Here is a 22,451-nt window from a genome sequence, read left to right as displayed (position 1 = left end):
CTTATTTTTTTCTAATTTTTTTTCAATATTATTTAAAAATTAGTGATTGGTCAAGAAACTTTCAAATTCAATTTAAAGTTATATTTCAGATTTTCAACTCACTAGCAAGTGTAACATTTTCTTTCTGAGCATACTTCTAATTAAATAAAAAGATAAAACAGATAAAAAGCAACTCTGAAATAACTGACATGACTCTACGAGACTCAGAAGCTATCGCTCAGGAAAACAAAAATCCATCATAATGATGATCTTATCATCCATTTACTACAAAAGATTGTTACGTTTATCTGCATGATGAGGTGAAACAAATCCTTAACTTGATCAAACAGATAACTATCGCGAACATTCCACCCATCTAACTGAGAAAGCCTAAACCTCCATTTCAATCTCATTAGTGACAATCAAGTCTTTCTTTTATCATTCATTAAAAACCTTGGTTAAGACTTAAGCATTGAAGATCTAACCCTAGTTAAGCCAAAAAAGGAATAATCTCGAAATCTAACCCTAGTCAAGCCAACTCAATAACATCTCAAGCCGAGCCACAAACCAAAAAAATATATAAAAAAAATAATATACACAAATAAAAAAAAAAAATAATTCACCTCCTTGTCCCCATTTCTCTCTATAGTCTCTACTCTCAATTCCATAGACTCAAATAAAAAAAAAACTCCATTTTTTCTCTTCAACTTTCTCTCTCTAACTCATGGAGTCGACCATCTCCGGCGACCTTTTCTTTCAAATTTAGCAGCAAAATCAAACACTCATTTGATTCTTCTAAATTTTTACTCTTTTTTTTTTTGAAATTTTTTGGATCTTTGAAGCAATGGGAGAAGAAGATAAAGGAGAAGTAGCTAAAAAGTTGATTGAAATAGTTAATGATATATCAAACATATCGGATTATAAAATTTCGGTGAAGAAACAGTTCTGTAATTTAGCTAGAAGGCTCAAGTTGTTGATTCCAATGTTCGAAGAGATTCGTGATAACAAAGAGAAATTACCAGTTGAATCTATGAAATCGTTGATTTCATTAAAAGAAACTCTTGAATCTGCTAAGGAATTGCTCAAATTTGGTAGTGAAGGCAGCAAGATTTATCTGGTGCGTATGTTAATTTATTATAAGTTTAAATTCAGCTGGTTTTTTAAAGATTTTCTCAGTTTGATTTTGTTTGAAATTAATTGAAGTTCGTTAAACTGATTCTGTTTGAAATTTGGTGAAAAAATTGTTTATTTGCTGAAATGATTGGGTAACAAATTTAATGGTAGTAAATTCTTTACATTTTCTGTTTGATTTTTTTAGGATTAATGATGGATTTGTTTCTGATTAGTTTAATTTCCACATTGAAGAATTTTGAGATGAAACCTCTGGAAAAGATTTGATTTTTTTTTCACTGTTTTCTAAAATTCCTCCGTTTTTTGGTATGCGTGGTGTCTGAGTCAGCTTGGCGCATCTTCACTACTTTCATGTGATACCTGAGCTGACTCATTTTTCACTAATTCCACGTGATACCTGCCAGCTCAGCAACATGTATCAGGTAACTCTATCCACTAAAGATAGACAAATGGCGAAATAAATTCCTCTAGTTTTTCTTTTTAGTATCCTTGGTGTGGCGTCTGAGCCAGCTTGCACATCTTCACTAATTCCATGTGATACATGCCAGCTCAGCGATAGGTATCATGTAACTCTGTCAACCAAAGATAGGACAAATGACAAAATAAACTCCTCTAGTTATGAATCACTAGATCAGTGACAAAGAAAAAAGGTCCAAAATTATCCTTTATCTTTGGGTTTAGACTCAAAATAATCCGTTTATCTTTTCATTGGAGCACTAATAGTCAGTCCTCTTTCTTTGCCAAAGAATGGTGCATTTTCGGTCTCCTCCAACATTTTCCATCTATCACTAATAGTAAAATTTATGATCTAAAAAAGTTTATGATTTTTCTTCGCAGGAAACTTACCAAAGTAAAACAACCAAAGCTGCAAATTTAAAATTTAGGGAACCCAATTAAGAAATACAGTAATATACAAAATATGGATTATGGAAATGCTTACACTTTTATTAACCACTATTCACATGGGTATTTAAGTTTTGTGATTTGATGATATTAATTCTGGTGCTAGTTTTGGCAAGTTGATCAGCAAAACACAAAGTTTGATACTTGAAATCTTGCCGAGAATGCTAATTGTATCTTTTTCTATTGATTCAGTTTGCACTTAAAAAACGTGAGCAACAAGAAGAAAATAAAGATAAATGGACTTACTTTTATGGTAAAATCATTGTTTACCCCTAAATCCGAGTCTTAAAGTAACAATTGAATTATAATGACCAAATAGTATGTTTTTAATGCTACATTACTTGTTAAAGAATATGATCAAGCGATGAGCAATAATAACAAAACAATAAAATAGTGAATATGAGAGAAAATGTGAATCTTTTTAATCGTCTCCAGCGTAATTGTCTAGCAACATCACTGGGAAAAGCAAGAGCTTGCGTTTCAATTCAGAGAGTAAAGTAGTTCTTGTGATGAAATCAGATAGGTTTGAAGTGAGGAGAAGGGATGTATTTATGACCTAACCCTAAGTAACATTTCCCACGTATTCCGGCTCTCATAATGACCATTATCATTTATTAGCATATTTAACCATTACATGTGTGAGTGACTGACGGAGAGAATCCTGGATTCACCGGAATCAGTTATAGATGAGGACTTATCCGGGCTTTAGTTCCGGTCTCACCTCCCTGGAGCTAGATGGGTCGGCATAACTGTACTAGGCCTTTAATGGATTAAGATAGCTTTATGGGGTACAATTTTAGGCCACACATGGTTTCTCCAACAAAGGAAAAGAAAAGAAATAGTAAGTACAGTAACAAATAGACAGAAAATGTTGGAGGAGACTAGAAATGCATCATCTTGTCAAAGAAGAAAGATTATTAGTGTTCCATGTCAAAGATAATGGATCATTTTGAATCTAAACTCAAAGATGAGGGACAATTTTGATCTTTTTCTCATGATATGATGTTGCAAATTAGCTACAAAGGATAAGTGAGTACACTTATAAGGTGAATGAAATATTCTTTTTCATTTTTATAATAACGATTGTTGTTGCTGCCAGTAAACTAAGATTTTTCGTGATTATGGTAGAGATTTTCTCTTTAAGTTAGTCTCGAGTAGGTTGGCTCTACAGTCTACACTAACTCAATCTGTGTATGGGAAGTGTTGGCTCTGGTTGTATTTCTGTCCTTTTAGTGTGCAGCCATTTATTATATTTGAGTCATCCATGCCACCTATAGATTTTGACCCTCGTTATACTCTCTTCGTACATGGGAATACACAGTAAATGGATAATGGATCCTGCCAACTATGTTTGCTAGACGGTTGAAGATTCTATTAATATAAATGTGGCTCACTTGTGGGCTCTGATTTTGTTTCACATGGCTTTAATGTTGGATGTACTTTTGGATTCCTGTAATCCCCGATGCTGATGGATTTCAATAATCCATAATGCATACCAGATTCAGGATTTCAAGCAATTAATAATGCAACAACACACGATTACTTGATTAGAGTTATCATTCGAACTTTTCGGGAAGTTTGATTTCCACATGGTTGATGGTCTAGCTTCTAACTTTTCAGTTGAAATCTCCATGTATTCTCACATCTAGATAATCAATTCCTACTCAGGATGCTCGTATGATACATTAATCTAACACTACTGGAAGAAGGGTCATTTTCTCTAACTTATGACTGAAGATTTCTTGGAGAAATTTCACTACTTGTTCTTCCTAGCCTCTTAGGGATGATCCTGTTCTTTTGCCACAAGATTTCTTGGAGAAATTAACTTTTAGGAATGTGGTCCCTCGTGAACTTTAAATTAACTACTTGATTGACCTGATATCCAAACACGATAAACTGACTCGATCTTTAGGATGTCAAGAGATGTGATGCTTTCATCTGGTGATTCACAATTTGCATTGCCTAATGATATTCTCAGAAACCAATTTTGAATTAAAGCTGGCATTTTGTATGATGCAGTTTCTATTTCATTGTGAGTTATGTGTTCCTTGCATGTAGGATGTCTAATCCTTGTAGAATGCAGTGAGATTCTTTGAACCATCAGCGATACAATGTCCTACACAATTTTATATAAATACTCAAGTAAATGGTGTCTATTTGCAGGTGCTAGAAATGGAGCATATCATGAATAAATTTCAAGAGCTGACATCCCAGCTTGAACAAGCTTTGAATGGAATTTATTATGAAAAGCTTGAAATATCCGACGAAGTTAAAGAACAGGTACACATCATTTTCTAATTATCTCTTCATTCCAAAATGGGAGATTTTTCTGGAAGAAGCAATATAAGTACCTGAGCTCATGATGGAATAAATGGTCTACGGTTAAACACATTTCATCTGCAGTTCTTCACCATCTTTAACTTCTTCTGCTGTCAGGTTGCACTTGTCCTTTCTCAGTTCCAAAGAGCCAAAGGAAGGGTTGAAACACCTGATGCTGAACTGCATGAAGATTTGCTGTCTCTTTATAGCAGGAGTAATGACGCCGCTGTAGATCAAGATGTCCTAAGGAGGTTAGTTGATAAGCTACAGCTGACCGAGTTAGATGACCTTAAACAAGAATCACTAGCTTTGCATGAAATGGTCATTGCTACTGATGGGGATCCCGAGGAGAGAATAGAGAAGATGTCAATGCTACTGAAGAAAATCAAGGACTTCGTACAGACTGAGAATCCAAACATTGATGCTTATGGAAGAGATAAGTCTTCAAATTTTAGTGGACAAGTATCTGCAGACGGAAGCCAGAAGGCACCAGTTATACCGGATGATTTTCGTTGCCCTATTTCCTTGGAGTTGATGACAGATCCCGTCATTGTTTCAACTGGACAGGTATTGATGCTGCGTCCTTTTAACCTATTGGTATAAAATTTAGTTGAAACTATCTATTTCTTGTTCTTTCATTACAGAAAGATGCTATTACCAGATTCTTCCTTTTCATCCCGTCATACTTTTATGATGATATATAACTAGTATCTTGCTTGTGTTTGTGTACTTCTTAGTTGTCTGTCAGAATTGTAGTTCATCAGTGAATCCTGCAGATCTCTAATCTCTATGTTTCATTTAGGCAGCAGTATTAGGTATGCGTATTTAAGAAAGGAAATATACATAGATAGCCCCTACAAGTTGTCTCCAACGATTACTTAAACTTTATAACTATCAGTATGACCAGATACAAGTCGGAAAAACTGTTGCTTATAAACACCCAAGTCCAGCAGACCTTATGTGTGAGTTACACTTGCCAATGACGTGTCAAATGAACCAATTAAAGAACAACACGTATAATTCGCAATAAATAATTTGACACGTGGTATAAACAAATAAAGAAATACATTCAAAGAAAAAAATCTTTTTCCTTACTTTGAACTAGACCAGCTCAAAGGCTAAAAAGAGAGGCTGAATCCAGTGATCTTGAAGGTTATCCATGTCTGAACTCAATGTGAGGTTTTTTTTTTTTTTTAAAATTTCTTTTTTGCGTCAAGGTTGAAAGAGAGGTGGAGGATTATAGTGAAAGGTGGTAGAGCTACTGATGTTAGGATGAGGAAGGTTCACATGGAATTTTGGGTGAAAAAGAATGGGTATTATTGTTGGGAGATTTTGAGTGAGGGAAAAATGATAATGCAGTATGGAACCCCGTACAAAATTTATTTAATTTCTAAAAAGGAGAGGAAAAGGTCTGATGAAGGCCTCATGCGCTCACATTTAACTAAAATACACGCAATATCCCAAGTACACATCTTTGCCAAGTAGATATGTCCAAATGGTCAGTGTGTCTATTTGATCCTATCTATGTATTTTGCCTTTAAGAAATGATTTTGAAGAACTATCACATCCACTAGTTATCGAAAAAGAAAAAAGAACCATCACATCAACTAGTGGTCATAGCTTTTTCTAGGGAAGAGCTGCAAAAGTGTAAATCACCATGTATGAACAAGGTTACTTATTAGTCAGTTGGTTCATACGTGCTGATCAAACATAAATAGAAACAAGACAACAACTATGTCTTAGTCCCAAACAATTTGGGGTCGGCTATATGAATCTAACTAATCCATTTAAGGGCAACTCATTTCATCATCACTCCAAATACAAAAAAAAAAAGGTGAAAAAAGTTGAACCTATGTAAGTAAATGTAGTAATAGTAGTAGTAGAAGTAGTAATAGTAATAATAATCATGCTGTTATTATTCGAAGTCCTCTAACAAGACTAAAACCTATTCCCAACTAGTAGATATCACTTACATGGATCTTTTTTCTCCATTGTGCCTTGTCTTTACCTAAGTTTGCATTGATTTCAAAAAATTATAGGTCTTATGACTCACTTCCATGTGATTTTAGGTCTATCTCGTCCCCTTTACATACCTTCTGTCACCATGGTTTCATACCTACAACTAGTGCATTTGTAGGTCTACACAAGACATGATCAAACTATCTCAAGTGACCTCTCATTTTATCCTCAATACCTGCCACTTGCACCTTCTGGCTGATCAGTTTTATCTTATCTAATCTTGTATGCGCACCGCGCCGTCCATCTTAGCATTTGCATTTATGCAACACTTATATTGTGGATATCTTAGGCTTTAGCGGCCCAACATTCACTACCATATGACATTTTCGGTCTTAAAACTATTCTGTAGAGTTTATCTTTGACTTTGGTAGGCTTCCTTCTATCACATAACACTCCGATAACATTTCTCCATTTCAATCATCCGGCTTTAATTCTATAAATCATCTATTATTCCATTCTCTTGAAATAACGAGTCTAGATATCTAAATTGCTTACATTTTGGGACCGCAATACTGTGTAGTCTTACCTCAACTTTCCTCTTTTCATGTTAACTGAACTTGCTGTGCATGTATTCAAGCTTACTTCTACTTGTCCTTAAACCCATACTCTCTAAAGTAGTTTTTCATAGTCCAAGCTTTTGGTTGAAGCAGTCGCTGGTCATGTCAATCAACACAAGATCATCAACAAATAGTAATGGAACCTCATCTTGTATCTTGATGGTTAGCTCATCCATAACTAAGGACAAGTAGGGTTCAATGTCGATTCTTGGTGCAGACCCACTGCTATAGGAAACTCCTTTGTATCTCCTACTACTGTTCTCACGCTAGTGATGGCTCCTTCATTCATGTCCTTAGAAACAACACATGTGATTTCCACTAGATATTAGTACTTCATTTAAAGGTGGAGTTGGAATTTCCATATTATCATTTTTACCAGGTTAATATTTTACTTTACTGCAGACCTATGAACGATCTTGTATTGAGAAGTGGCTGGAAGCTGGACATAGCACTTGTCCCAAGACTCAACAAGCCCTCACAAGCAAATCTCTGACACCCAACTATGTATTGCGTAGCCTTATAGCACAATGGTGTGAAGCGAATGGGATTGAACCACCTAAAAGACCAGGCAGTTCTCCACCCAAAAAGTCTGCATCTGCATGCACTCCTGCTGAGCACTCAATGATAGAGAATCTTCTGAGAAAGCTCAAATCTGGTAGCCCTGAAGAGGCGCGTTCTGCTGCAGGTGAAATCCGCCTTCTTGCTAAGCGTAATACTGATAACCGTGTTGCAATAGCTGAAGCTGGTGCCATTCCTCTGCTAGTCCATCTTTTATCCACACCTGATTCTCGAACTCAAGAGCATGCTGTTACAGCACTTCTCAACCTTTCCATATGTGAGAATAATAAAGGACACATTGTAACTTCAGGGGCAGTGCCTGGTATTGTTCATGTACTCAGGAAGGGGAGCATGGAAGCACGTGAAAATGCAGCAGCCACCCTTTTCAGCCTTTCAGTTATCGATGAAAATAAGGTCACCATTGGTTCTTCAGGAGCAATTCCTCCGCTTGTGGCGTTACTAAGTGAAGGTACACAAAGGGGAAAGAAAGACGCGGCTACAGCACTTTTCAATCTATGCATTTATCAAGGGAACAAGGGCAGGGCAATAAGGGCTGGAGTGGTACCTACATTGATGCAGCTGGTCACAAAACCTCAAGGTGGTATGGTTGATGAAGCACTTGCTATATTAGCAATCTTGTCAAGTCATCCAGAAGGGAAGGCAGCTATCGGAGCTGCAGACGCGGTTCCTGTTTTGGTAGACGTGATCTCAAATGGTTCTCCCAGAAACAAAGAAAATGCTGCTGCAGTTTTAGTACACCTCTGCTCTGGGGACCAACATCATCTGGTCGAAGCACAGCGACTTGGTTTGATAGGTCCTTTGACGGATTTAGTACAAAATGGAACTGAAAGAGGCAGACGAAAAGCAACCCAACTGCTTGAAAGAATGAGCAGACTTGCCGAGCAGACAAAACAGCCCCAGGCGCAAGCCGAGTCTCAAACTCAAAACCAGGTCTCGCGGTCACCACCGGCCTCATCAACTAATGCCATTGAGAGTTGAATGCATCCAAACAAGTTGAGGTCGATCGACTAAATACAACTAAATGTTCATTTGTATTCTCTAGTTCGCGTGGCGTTTTCTTTCTTGGTTCCTTTCGAAGCATTTGATGACATTTAACATGGCTTTAGAGAAAGGGTGGTGGGGTGAGGGAAAGGTGGAAGATCACCAATCCTGTTCATTAAGTTATTTTATTTGTTTTTCTTGGTGTTGAAGCATATAGTGTCATGAAAATAGGCCATGGTAATGAAGGTAAGAACTGAAAACATACAGAAAGTGAAAAATTGATGTGCAAAACGTCTGATGTATCATTGTAAGTTGTAAAACTTGTACAAGTGTATTCTTCCTCAGTTTTAATCGAAGGAGATGCTTTCACCTTTTGTACATTTTGCTTTCTTAGCGCTCGTGTGACCATTGATTTTGAAGTTGAAGCTTACCATCAATAACAATAATAACAATAACGTAAGCATGAGACTTTTTTGGTAGTACCGGATGGCCGTGGAGATGGAATCTGGGACGGAGGACTTGTAGTATCTCTCTAGATTTGGCAAAAGCGAAAGACTATGCATAGATCACCTCTATTTGTGCAGCCCCTTCTAGTGACTAGAGCAGCATTCCGATTTTTATTATTATCACTTCCGGTAGTTGCAGGGGCAATTACCATTACCATGTTATTAACCGATTGGAACTTTAATACAACCTTTTTTGAATATTTAAGTTTTGAAATTGTGTTTCGACATGATTTTACTTGCGAAGAATTGCACTTTGTGAGGTGAAAATGAATTTCTCTTGAAAACTGTTTTTGGAACTTGAAATATTTTGAAGATAGATTTCAAACTGAGATTCAAAATTTATGATCAAATGTTTATTGAAAATAAAACTTTCAAAATCTTATCTAAAATCTATAGTCAAACCTAATTTAATGAAAATACGGGAGATTAGTTTCTCTCCCTACTTTATCATTTTACTTAGTTTTTATTGAACACATAATTAATTAAATAAAAGTGATCGACTTAAATGAAGCCAAAATTAGATGTAGTATAAAGTAGACAAGAATGCTGGATTGTTTGTTTAAAAAAAAATTATACATTGGAGGTTTAGGAAAAGGAGAAAAGGGATAGTAAAAATTGAACCTACACCTATTATAGGAGAGGTTTGCATGGTTGAAAATCTTACGAAAAATATTTGACCACACAATTTGTAGAGAATCTTTAGAGCTTGAGACGTGTTAATAACACTGTTCTTAAGGATATTTCACTCACTACCTAAAATTCAACATACTCTTCTAGTATAAAGTAAGGAGCACGAAATTGACAAAAATAAATAAATAAAATCCGACAAAAGAAAATTAGAAGAATAAGAATAATGCTCTCTTTTTCCACACACAAACCATGAGTACTTGAAGAAGATTTATGGAAAGAATGATCATCTTTATTCTCTTAAGACTAAAAGCCATAAAGCCATTGAAGACGATTCACTTCAAGAAATAGACATTAGCAATAATCATATTTTTTGACCAACTTTTAAAAAAAATAAAGGCCTCATGATTAGCAATTATCTTCAATGGGTGAATGAGTAAAGACTCATTTTAGGAAAATTTCAAATTAGCAAACAACATAGAATCCGCTAGCATAGATATTCGCTCGGACTAATAATAGTTGTCCATTATATTAAAAATAATTACCCAATAATACTTGTTCAGTTTAAAAAATCAAGAGATAATTTATTTTTTGTGTTTATTTTGCTCTTGCTATTAAATATTATTACCTCTATTATTTATTGTTTTTAGGGGGTGTGTCAAGTCAATAGTGAAGATGAAGTAGTAATTATTCAATGCATTCATTGTTCCAATAATTACGTATTTTAATTGAATTGCATTTAAATATATTATATTTATCTCCAATACACTGTATCTAGTGAGTTTATTTTTGATTATTTTTATGATCTCTTTAAGTTGGATTACTAAAATGTCCTTATAAAATCATACTCCCTCCATTTTATATTAATTGAATTTTTGAGGTGTTTCACACCCTTTAAGAAAAGTAGATTAAGACATAAATTGAACATAGTTTTCCATTTTTACCCTTATTAATTATTATCAAATTTATTGAAGTCATCACATTGAAAATTCAAATGAAGGGCAAAATTGGAAGAACACTCTAAAAGTAGTCTTGAAAACTGAACAATTAAGTTAATTTAAAAAATGAAAAATGCCTCAAAAATTCAATTAATATGGAATGAAAGGAGTAACATTTATGGACAAAAATGTAAATACACATTAATCAAAATAAATATTATTATATTCTATTAAACAAATATATATATATATATATATATATATATATGTTGTAAAATGAGAGCAAAATATTATAATACTAAACAAGGAGGTAAGACAAATAGAAATATTAAGTAGAAGTATTCTTTGAACTCTTCAATGTGTATTTCATAAGGGTGAAAAGACTACCCTTTTATAGGATTTAGAAAACACCCTTTTACATCCTTTAACCAAATACGTTAGCACAACTTTAAGTCTTACATTAAATAGGTTCATTACGTTATGTTGTTGATGAAAAGAAACATCCACAATTCAATGATTTTATAACACTCCCCCTTGGATGTTTATAGATAATGTGCCTTGTTAAAACCTTACTAGGGAAAACCCATTGGGAAAAAGCCTAGTGAAGTAAAAAGAGTACACACATCTTGTAACACGCCTTGAGTGTTGCCTCATTAAAAATCTTACCAGGAAAACCCAATGGAACAAAACCTTGGCTAAGGAAAAAAGAGTACAACGCGTGTTTTACTCCCCTTGATGAAAACTTTATTTGATATCTCGAAGACGACGCATTCCAATATTATATCTTAACTTCTCAAATGTTGACGTTGGCAATGCCTTAGTAAATAAATCTGCAAGATTATCACTTGAACGAATCTGTTGAACATTTATCTCACCATTTTGTTGAAGATCATGTGTGAAAAAGAAATTAGGTGAAATATGCTTTGTTCGGTCTCCCTTGATATATACTCCCTTTAATTGAGCTATGCAAGCATCATTATTTTCATACAATATTGTTGGAGTCTTTGTTTGTACAAAGATCGCATAATTGCAAAATGTGTTGAGTCATTGATCTCAACCATATTCACTCTCGACTGGCTTCATGAATGGCTATTAGTTCTGCATGATTTGAAGAAGTAGCAACTAGTGTTTGCTTCATCGAACGCCATGATATAGTTGTACCTCCATATGTGAATAAATAGCTTGTCTGAGATCTAGCTTTATGTGGCTCAGACAAATATCCCGCATTTGCATAACCGATCAATTCTGACTTGGATGCATTAGGATACAACAACCTCATATCAATTGTTCCTTGAAGATATCTGAATATATGCTTAACACATTTCCAATGTCTTCTTGTTAGACATGAGCTGAATCTCGCCAATAAACTTACTGCGAAGCAAATATCTGATCGGGTATTGTTGGCAAGGTGCATTAGTGCCCTGATGGCATTGAGATATGGTGTTTCATCACCAAAAATCTCTTCATCCTTTTCTTGGGGTCGGAATGGATCTTTCTTTATATCGAGAGATCTCACAACCATCGAGGTACTCAATGGGTGTGATTTATCCATGTCAAATCGCTTCAAAACCTTTTCAGTATATGTTGATTGATGGATAAATATTCCATTTGTCAAATGTTCAATCTGAAGGCCAAGACAAAATTTTGTCTTATCAAGATCTTTCATTTCAAAGTCTTTCTTCAAACACTCAACAACTTTTGAAAGGTCTTTAGGAGTTCCGATGATGTTCAAGTCATCAACATAAACAGATATTATTACAAATTTAGATTTTGACCTTCGTATAAAAATACAAGGACAAATAGTGTCATTCTGATACCCTTCCTTTAACAAGTATTCACTAAGACGATTATACCACATTCTCCCTGATTGTTTCAATCCATAAAAGGATTTCTGAAGCTTTATTGAACAACTTTCTTTTGAATTTTTATATGTTTCAGGCACTTTTAATGCTTCAGGGATTTTCATAAAAATATTGTGGTCTACTGAGCTATATAAATAGGTTGTGACAACGTCCATTAGATGCATTTCAAGCTTTTCATGAACTATCATATTTATTAGATACCTGAAGGTAATTGCATCTACCACAGAAGAATATGTCTCCTCATAATCAATACCAGGCCTTTGCGAAAAACCTTGTGCCATAAGTCGTGCTTTATATCTTACGACTTTACTATTTTCATTGCGTTTTCGCACAAAAATCTATTTGTGTCCCACTGGCTTGACACCTTCAGGTGTTCCGACTATTAATCCAAAAACTTCACGTTTTTCAAGTGAAGCCAATTCTATTTGAATTACTTCCTTCCAATTTGGCCAATCAATTTTCTGTCTACATTCATTGACATATCTTGGTTCCAAATCTTCATCTTGTTGCATTATTTCAACTGCAACATTATAGGCAAAAATATTATCCACCACAATATTATTTCGATTCCACATTTTTCTCATCGAGACATAAATTTCCTCATTCTCATTATTTTCAGGTACATGGATCTCCTCTTTGGTGTCATCGTTTATTATGTCTCGGAGAGTAATTGTCTCCATATTATGATCATCTTGATAATTTATTCCTTCCCTTTGCCGAGGATTTTTATCCTTGGAACCAATTGTTCTACCACACTTTAAACGTGGTCCAAACTCATTTGCCTTAACATTTTGTCCTATCGGGACATCAACTCGAACTTGAGCATTAGCAGCTGGGATATATGATTTAGTAACCCGTGGAAGATTAGTAAATGCGTCCGGTAGTTGATTTGCAATATTCTGCAAATAAATTATCTTTTTAACTTCTTGCTCACATTGATTTGTCCGATGGTCTGTCTAGAAAGTGAATTCCAATCTATCTCATTTCTCAACTGCTTTTGTTCTCCCCCTAATGTTGGGTATACTGATTCATCAAAATGACAATCAGCAAACATTACCGTAAATAAATCTCTAGTTCTAGGTTCCAAATATTTTATAATAGAACGAGATTCATACCCAACATATATCCTCAACCTTCTTTGGGGACCCATCTTTGTGCGTTGTGGTGGAACAATTGAAACATATATTGCACAACCAAAGATTCTAAGGTGGGAAATGTTTGACTCCTGACCAAAAACCAATTGTAATGGAGAGATGTCATGATAACTGGTTGGTCGTATATGCACAAGTGTTGCTACATGCAAAATAACATGCCCCCAAATCAAAACAGGCAACTTTGTTCTCATCAACAATGGTCTAGCTATCAATTGAAGATGTTTAATCAATGACTCTGCTAAACCATTTTGAGTATGAACATGTGTAACAGGATGTTCAACTGTTATTCCAGTGGACAAACAATAATCATTAAATGCCTGAGATGTAAACTCACCAGCATTATCAAGAAGAATTATTTTTATTGCATAATCTGAAAATTGTGCTTTTAACCTTATTATTTGAGCCAACAACCTCGCAAAAGCCATATTGCGAGTTGATAATAAGCACATATGAGACCATCTTGTAGATGCATTTATCAAGACCATATAATATTTAAATGGTCCACATGCAGGGTGAATAGGCCCGCATATATCACCTTGTATCCGTTCCAGAAATGCGGGAGATTTCACTCCAACCTTAGTCGTTGATGGTTTAGTAATCAACTTTCCTTGTGAACAAGCAGCGCAAGAGAATTCCTTTGATTGAAGAACATTTTGGTTCTTCAAAGTATGCCCATGTGAATTCTCAATTATTCTGCGCATCATATTATAACCGGGCAAGCATAAAAAAGAGCACATTAATCCCGGAGTTATGGATAATTGAGACAGCTAGGTCTAAGATCTTTTTCGTAATTTCCCTTTAATAAGTTGTACTCATTGGTTTTGCTGAGAAATGATTGGGAGAAGGCCCAACTGGTCATGCCAAATGACAAAATCATTAGAATCAGTAAACCTTTTGTTTACTACGGCATGTGATTCAACCGTACTAATATTTGTATGGTACAATCCAAAAGAAAGCGCAGATAATTTTTTATACACAGTTTTCTTCTCCGCATTTATCGTAGTAATGTAAAGGTATTCCACCTTTCCTTCATTTGCAGTCTCAACATGATAGCCATTTTGGCGAATAACCTTGAAACTTACTACAATACAATGCATTATTAATTATCAATATTGTTCCTCCAGGTAGTAAATAAGGCCGCTCTTCCAGAGCCCTCAATCAATTTTGTACTATCGGATATTGTATTACAATATGCCTTTTTCATTACCAAATGAGAGAAATATTTCTTTTCTCTTAGTATTGTATGAGTTGTGGCACTGTCCAGAAGATACATATCTCCATTATTCATCTTGGATTCAACTGAAGACTGAAAATTTTTATTTATCTTCATAAAAATAAAAATACATAATAAGAAGTACGAAACTTAACAAAAGAAAATTTAAGTACATGAACTATAAGTAATACATTAAAAACACATAACAACATTATTCATTTCCAATTCAATTATCAATCTTCAGTTGTGATCCCCAAAGAAGTCCCCAATTTCTAGATAAGTAGTATCATCGAGCCCATCAAAAGCATCATCTTTCAATGCTAAATTTGCCTCAACATTCTCATCATATTTTTGAGAAGATCCTGCTTGAGCATCATCCTTGAGAGTCAAATGTGACTCCACCCGGGCATTAGAAGAGGAGGCACCACCTTTCTTTCCTTTTCTTTTGAAGGAATTCTGATACAGCCTGACAAAATGCTCAGGTTCCCGACATTCATTTTTCCAATGACCTTTAAGGCCATAATGACGATAGTGATCACTCTTTTCCTTTAGACTGATTATTTTGAGAACCCATATTGTCCTCTCTTTTGTTATGACCACCACCTCGACGATTATTATATCGTCTTTTGCCCTTGCCACGCTTACGCACATTTTCATGGCCCAGATTATTTTGTCTTATTTCAGATTGGTCGTGTGCTTCTACCCTGTGTGCCTTCGGTAATGGAGCACTTCCAGTGGGACGGGGTTCATAATTTTTCATTAAAAGGTCATTATGTTGCTCAGCCACCAAAATGCATGAGATCAGTTCAGAGTATTTCTGAAAACCTTTTTCACGATATTGTTGTTGTAATATCATATTAGAGGCATGGAAAGTAGTTTTTGTCTTTTCCAACATGTCTTCATCTTTTATAGTTTCCCCACATAATTTCAATTGGGAAGTTATTCTAAATACAACAGAGCTATACTCAATTACGGTTTTATAATCTTGAAACCGTAAGTGCATCCACTCATAACGAGCCCTTGGCAATACATTTGCCTTGAGGTGGTCATACCTCCCTTTCAAACCTATCCACAATTCAAATTGATCTTTCACTGTTAAGTATTCAACCTTCAGGCTTTCATCAAGATGATGACGAAGAAAAATTATAGCTTTTGCTTTATCCTGACTTGATGCCTTATTTCCTTCAATTATACAATCACCAAGACCCTTAGCGGTAAGGTGAATTTCAGCATCAAGTACCCATGGGCCATGACAAATAGTTCTTTCCAGAAATGTCAAGTGCCACAAATTCAAGCTTTGACAAATTCAACATGTTGAAAACTACATAAAATAGTTGAGTTAATAACATGATGTAATTTCTTTATAATAAAAGATAATTTTATGTTTCAAATGATTAAGAATTAGTATAAAGTATACTATATGAATGAACATGGAAAGTTTCAAAAACATGTAAACTCATAAAGTATGAAACAATGGTTTTAATAAATGTTCTAATTATTTTTCAATATTATTTCTAGTTTCAATAGTTATTAACATCAAACTTTTGGAAGTTTTTCAAGTCATATTTTATATAATACTACTCTCTTTATGACACATAAATATTTATCAAAAATTTAAGACAAGAAAATATTTACAAGTTTTCTAACTAGCATGTTATCACATTTCCTATTATTTAATTTAGTTATAAGTTAGTAACATATAAACAATATAAAAATATAAACCTGAAACATATTGATTATTATGTCTAGTAAAGTATTATAATAATACCTAAAGCAAGTTATATATACATTAATTAAATTACGGATCAAAGATTTATGCAAGTCCTATTAGAGATGTTATAAACACATAAATGTATACCTGACTTTAAAAGAAAGTTAATTAATTTTTAGGAATTAATTTCGAATTAAGTAGGTCTCAGCTGGTTAGAGATTCGTGTTGATAACGTGTTGTAGAATGAGAGCAAAATATTATAATACTAAACAAGGAGGTAAGACAAATATAAATATTAAGTAGAAGTATTCTTTGAACTCTTCAATGTGTATTTCATAAGGGTGAAAAGACTACCCTTTTATAGGATTTAGAAAACACCCTTTTACATCCTTTAACCAAATACGTTAGCACAACTTTAAATCTTACATTAAATAAGTTCATTACGTTATATTATTGATGAAAAGAAACATCCACAATTCAGTGGTTTATATATATATATATATATATATATATATATATATATATATAGACATTAACTGCAACTCTTCATTAATTACATTTATCCACTATAAATCTATGATTATTTATCCAAATTAAAACGAGCAGTTAATGGTACATATTTCAAAATTTTTTTTATTAAATTTATCTTTGCATACACTTATTATAAAGTAGTAATTTGGAAGCATACAATATGATATACAACGGGCTCTCAAGTTAAAAGTTGAAATGTCATTTTATTTTTATAAATTATTGAAAATATATAAAATATCTAATTAATTAAATATATACTAATACTAAATACTAAAAGTAGGAAAATATTAAGTAAAAAACTTTTTGACAATCCCTGTGTAATAATAACAAAAGCACACAAAAACGTGTAAAAGAAAGTAACGGATAACTTTTATGGTGGAAGCTAAAGGAGCAATAATTAATTCATGAGTGTGAATGTAATATATTAAAGTCTATCAACATGGGTTGTGGTACACTGGTGGGAGTGCTTTATCCTTAATCAGAGGTCTCAAATTCGAGCCTTGGGTATGGAGAAAATCATGTTGGGAGCGCCACCCCCGAATGGGCCCTGCAGAGCGCGATCGGAATTTAGTCGAAGCTTCAATGTGGGCTCCGGACACTGGGTGGGAAACCAAAATAAAAGTAATATATTAAAGACTAATAAATTACAACAATGACAATAAAACAATTACTACTATATTAACATGGGAAAATGCATAAGTATCCCCAACCTATGCCCGAAATCTCAGAGACACACTTATACTATACTAAGGTCCTATTACCCTTCCGAACTTATTTTATAAATAATTTTATATCCCTTTTCGGCCTACGTGTCACTAATATCCCTTTTCGGCCTACGTGTCACTATCTTCTGGGCCCAGTGCGTGTTAACAATTTTTTCAAGTTATCTGGTTGATAGTGTCACGTAGGCCGAAAAGGGGTAGAAAATTATTGATAAAATAAGTTGGGGGGTACTTATGCATTTTCCCTATTGTAAAATCTCTTCTATTACGTTTAATTGAATAGTATATAAAATGCAATATATTTTATTTTGTTTACTTCCATATTACTAGGGGTGTACAAAATCGAACCGAAAATCGAACCAAACCGTAAACCGAGTCAAATAAAAAGAGATCCGACTAGTTGTTTGGTATTGAAAAAAAAAACCCGACTATATTTGAGTTGGTTTGGTTTTAACTAAAAAAAAATCAACCCGAGACCAAACCAACCTGACATTATATATGTAATTTTAAAATTTTATTTTATACATAAAAATATTTCTTATACTATTTCTATTATCTTTTAATATAATATTTCAAGTTTAAAACTTAGAATTCGGAATGGTCCAATAAAGATTATAGTTCATAGATGTTGATAATTATAATATAACTTAAATCAAAATCAAATTAATACTAATGCAAAAAAAAAATCTATTCAACACTAAGAATGACAATAATATTGAATATTTGTTCTTTAGTTTTACATTGGTTTAGACAATTAAAATACATAATCTAATTTTAATTATCCTTAAATACTTAGTAATATAACTAATACTTATTAAACTTATTTTAGCATAATTTAGTACTTTTAAATTATGATCATTTTCATTATGACTTTGCAATATTTATTTTATATGATGATTTCATTATTATTTTTTATTGAATATTTTAGTGTCATCAGTACTCATCTCATATTATGTGTTAATTTTCTTAAGAAACACCTTAGATAATTGTATTTTGGTTGGACTAAAGAAATATTTGGAGCACAAGTTAATTATATGTTTGTATGCAAACTTTACCAAAAAAATCCGAGGTTTATTAGTTTGGTTTGATTTATTAAAAATTCGACACAATGATTTGGTTTGGTATTTGAAAAAACCAAACCAACCCGAGTTTGAAAAACCCGAAAAAATCCGAATTTTATTAGTTTGATTTGGTTTATAAATTTTAAAAGTTTATACAAATGATTTGGTTTGATATTTGAAAAACCCGAACCAACCCGATCATATACACCCCTACATATTACTATATTAGTTATAACTTCAGGCTATCTTTCTATTCACCACAACATATAAAAAAAAATGATAACTTACATTATCATTTGAATTTAAATTTATATTTGTATTCTTATTATTATTATGTTTGTACCAAAGTACTTTTTCATTTGTCATTACTATATTATCTTATTGTTTGTTTTGTCTAAGATTAATTAGATTGATAAGTTTGTAAACAAAAGTAATATATATATTATCAAGCAGATTCATTGTTGCTTGAGTCCGTGAGTAGACTAGAACATTCATTGTCTTTTATTTCAATTTTATTTTCATTATATAGTGATCATATATGGTCAAGTTTTATGGGGCGCATCCAAATCAACCTTGAGTTTTATATTTTTTTATGACACTTTTATTTTGATTTTAGCTTCTTCTTTTTTGTAATTTGCTTTCTTGTTTGACAAAAATATACTTCTGGCAGTTATTTTATCTGTTGCAATTCTTTTGATCGACAAATTTAAAGAAAGAGTAAATGAGAAAATTTCAATCCTTCACCTTTACTTTATAGGAGACATTGTACATAAAGGGTAGATACCATCAACAAGAAATCAATTTTTTTTGTAAATGAAATAGAATAATTAAATTTAACCGTTAAGAAGGACATAACATGTATAAGAAAGAGTCTAATGAAATATGTACCTTGCAAAACAAAAGTCGTTCGGAAGCTGTATTATCAAAATATTATCGGCTAACATTAAAAGTTGAGAAGATCGCATAGTTCCAGTAAAATGGCTCTTAAATGTTTAAAATATATGCAAAAAATGGTGAGTCTTCACTTACTGTTCTCCCAACTCTCTACGGAGAATTCTGTAAAGGTTTTGCAAAAAATCGTCCAAAATTCATATCAACCAAATATTCATTGGCTAACATACGAAAAATTGAAAAAATTGCCTAATTCTTGTAAAATGGCTCCTAAATGCTCAAAATAAGTGCAAAAATGGTGAGGTTTCACAAACTACTCCACCAACTCCCTACGGAGGGTTCCTCAAAGGTTTTGCAAAAAAAAATCATCTGAAAGTCATATCACCAAAATATTAATGAGCGGACATACGAAAAATTGAAAAAATTGCCTAATTCCTATAAAATGGATCATAAATTTCCAAAATATGTGCAAAAAATAGTGAAGCTTCACGCACTGTTCCCCTAACTCCATAAGGAAAGTTGCATAAAGGTTTTACAAAAAAAAAATCAAAAATCATATCACCAAAATATTCATCGTCTAACACACGAAAAAAATAATCAGAAAATCACCTAATTCCGATTAAATAGATCTTAAATGTCCAAAATATGTGCAAAAATTGGTGAGGCTTCATGTACTGCTCCCCCAACTCCTTACGAAAGTTTCCATAAAAAATTTCAAAAAACTCGTCGAGAAGTCATATCACCATAATATTTATAGGTTAACACACATGAAAAAAAATGAGAAAATCATCTAATTCTTGTAAAAAGGCTCTTAAATATCCAAAATATGTGTAAAAATTCTGAGGCTTCACGTTCTCTCCTCCATCCCCAACTCCCTACGTAGCGTTCCTTAAAAGTTTGGTAAAAAAATTCGTATGAAAGTCATATCACCAATATATTCATAGGCTAACACACACGAAAAACTTAGAAAATCACCTAATTCCTTTAAAGTGGATCCTAAATATCTTAAATATGTGCAAAAATTAGTGAGGTTTCACGTACTACTTCCCCAACTCCCTATAGAGGGTTCCATAAATATTTTGCAAAAAATCGTTCACAAGCCATATCACCAAAATATTCATGGGCTAACGCATGAAATATTGAGAAAATCACCTAATTCTTGTAAAAATGGCTCATAAATACCCAAAATATGTGCAAAAATGGTGAGGCTTCATGTACTGCTCCCCTAACTCCCTATAGAGGGTTCTGTAAAGGTTCTGCAAAAAAATCATCCGGAAGTCATATCACCAAAATATTAATGGACTAACACACATGAAAAATTGAGAAAATCACTTAATTCTTGTAAAATGGCTCCTAACTGCACAAAATATGTGCCAAAATTGATGAGACTTCACATGTTGCTCCCCCACCTCCCTACAGAGGGTTTCCTAAAAGTTTTACAAAAAAAAATTCTAGATGTCATCACCAAAATATTCATAGGCTAGCAAACAAAAATTGAGAAAATCAGAACCTAAATTCCCAAAATATATGTGAAAATGGTGAGGCTTCATGTATTGCTCCCCAACTCCCTACAGAGAGTTTCGTAAATTTTTTGCAAAACAATCATCAGTATGCTATATTACCAAAATATTCGTAGGCTAACAAATATGAAAAACCGACAAAATCTCCTAATTCCTGTAAAATGGCTCCTAAATATAAAAAAAATATGTGTCAAAATGGTGAGATTTCACGTAGTACTCACCCAACTCTCTACAGAGTGTTTTGTAAAGGTTGTGCAAAAAAATCGTCCAGAAGCCATTTCACCAAAATATTAATAGGTCGGCACACATGAAAAACTAGAAAATCACTTAATTCCTGTAAAATGGATCCTTAATGCCTAAAATATGTGTCAAAATAGTGAGACTTCACGCACTATTCCCCCAACTCCTTACGAAGGTTTCAATAAGGGTTTACAAAAAAAATAATCTGAAAGCCATATCACTAAAATATTCTTGGGCTAACACACATGAAAAACTAAGAAAATCGCCTAATTTCTGTAAAATGGCTCATAAATATCCAAAATCTATGTAAAAATGGCGAGGCTTCACATATAGCTCCCCCAACGTCCTACGGATGGATCCGTAAAGATTTTGCAAGAAAATCGTCCAAAAATCATATTATCAAAATATTCATGAGCTAACACACGAAAAACTGAGAAAATCGCCTCATTCCAAAAATTGGCTCTAAATGTCCAAAATGTGTGCAAAAAATGATAAGGCTTCACGTATTGCTTCCCCAACCCCTTACAGGATCCGTAAATTTTTTTATAAAAAAGTCATCCGAAAGCCATATCATCAAACTATTTATGGCCTAACACATGCAAAAAGATTTGAAAATCACCTAATTCCTGTAAAATGGCTCATAAATTTCCAAAATATGTGTAAAAATGGTGAGACTTCACGGACTGTTCAAACAACTCCCTACAGAGGGTTGCGTAAAGGTTTTGTAAAAAACCCATCTAGAAGCCATATAACTAAAATATTCATGGGCTAACTCACACAAAAAAGTGAGAAAATCACCTAATTCCTGTAATATGGCTCCTAAATGTCCAATATATGTGCAAAAAATGGCGAGGCTTCACGTATTGCTTTCCCAACTCCCTACAAAGGATTATGTAGGTTTTGCAAAAGAATCATCCGGAAGAAATATCACCTAATTCATGTAAAATGGATCTTAAATGTCCAAAATATGTGGGGGGAAAGTGAGGTACATACTTCTCCCCAACTCT

General features: G+C 33.5%; 2 protein-coding genes across 2 annotated transcripts; one reads left to right on the top strand and one right to left on the bottom strand.

Moving 5' to 3' along the window:
- Positions 1-659: 659 nt before the first annotated feature.
- Positions 660-8,842, top strand: LOC125844218 (U-box domain-containing protein 13-like). Its single transcript, XM_049523491.1, has 4 exons — positions 660-1,096; positions 4,177-4,293; positions 4,450-4,899; positions 7,311-8,842. The coding sequence occupies exons 1-4, from the start codon at positions 824-826 to the stop codon at positions 8,463-8,465; spliced, it is 1,995 nt and encodes a 664-aa protein (XP_049379448.1). The 5' UTR covers positions 660-823; the 3' UTR covers positions 8,466-8,842.
- Positions 8,843-11,602: 2,760 nt separating this feature from the next.
- Positions 11,603-12,205, bottom strand: LOC125845618 (secreted RxLR effector protein 161-like). The gene has a single exon (XM_049525171.1). The coding sequence runs from the start codon at positions 12,203-12,205 to the stop codon at positions 11,603-11,605; it is 603 nt and encodes a 200-aa protein (XP_049381128.1).
- Between the last annotated feature and the right edge of the window lie 10,246 nt (positions 12,206-22,451).

The sequence above is a fragment of the Solanum stenotomum genome, chromosome 11, assembly GCF_019186545.1.
Source record: "Solanum stenotomum isolate F172 chromosome 11, ASM1918654v1, whole genome shotgun sequence".
Lineage (NCBI taxonomy): Eukaryota > Viridiplantae > Streptophyta > Magnoliopsida > Solanales > Solanaceae > Solanum > Solanum stenotomum.
This window is presented reverse-complemented; position numbering and strand designations above follow the sequence as displayed.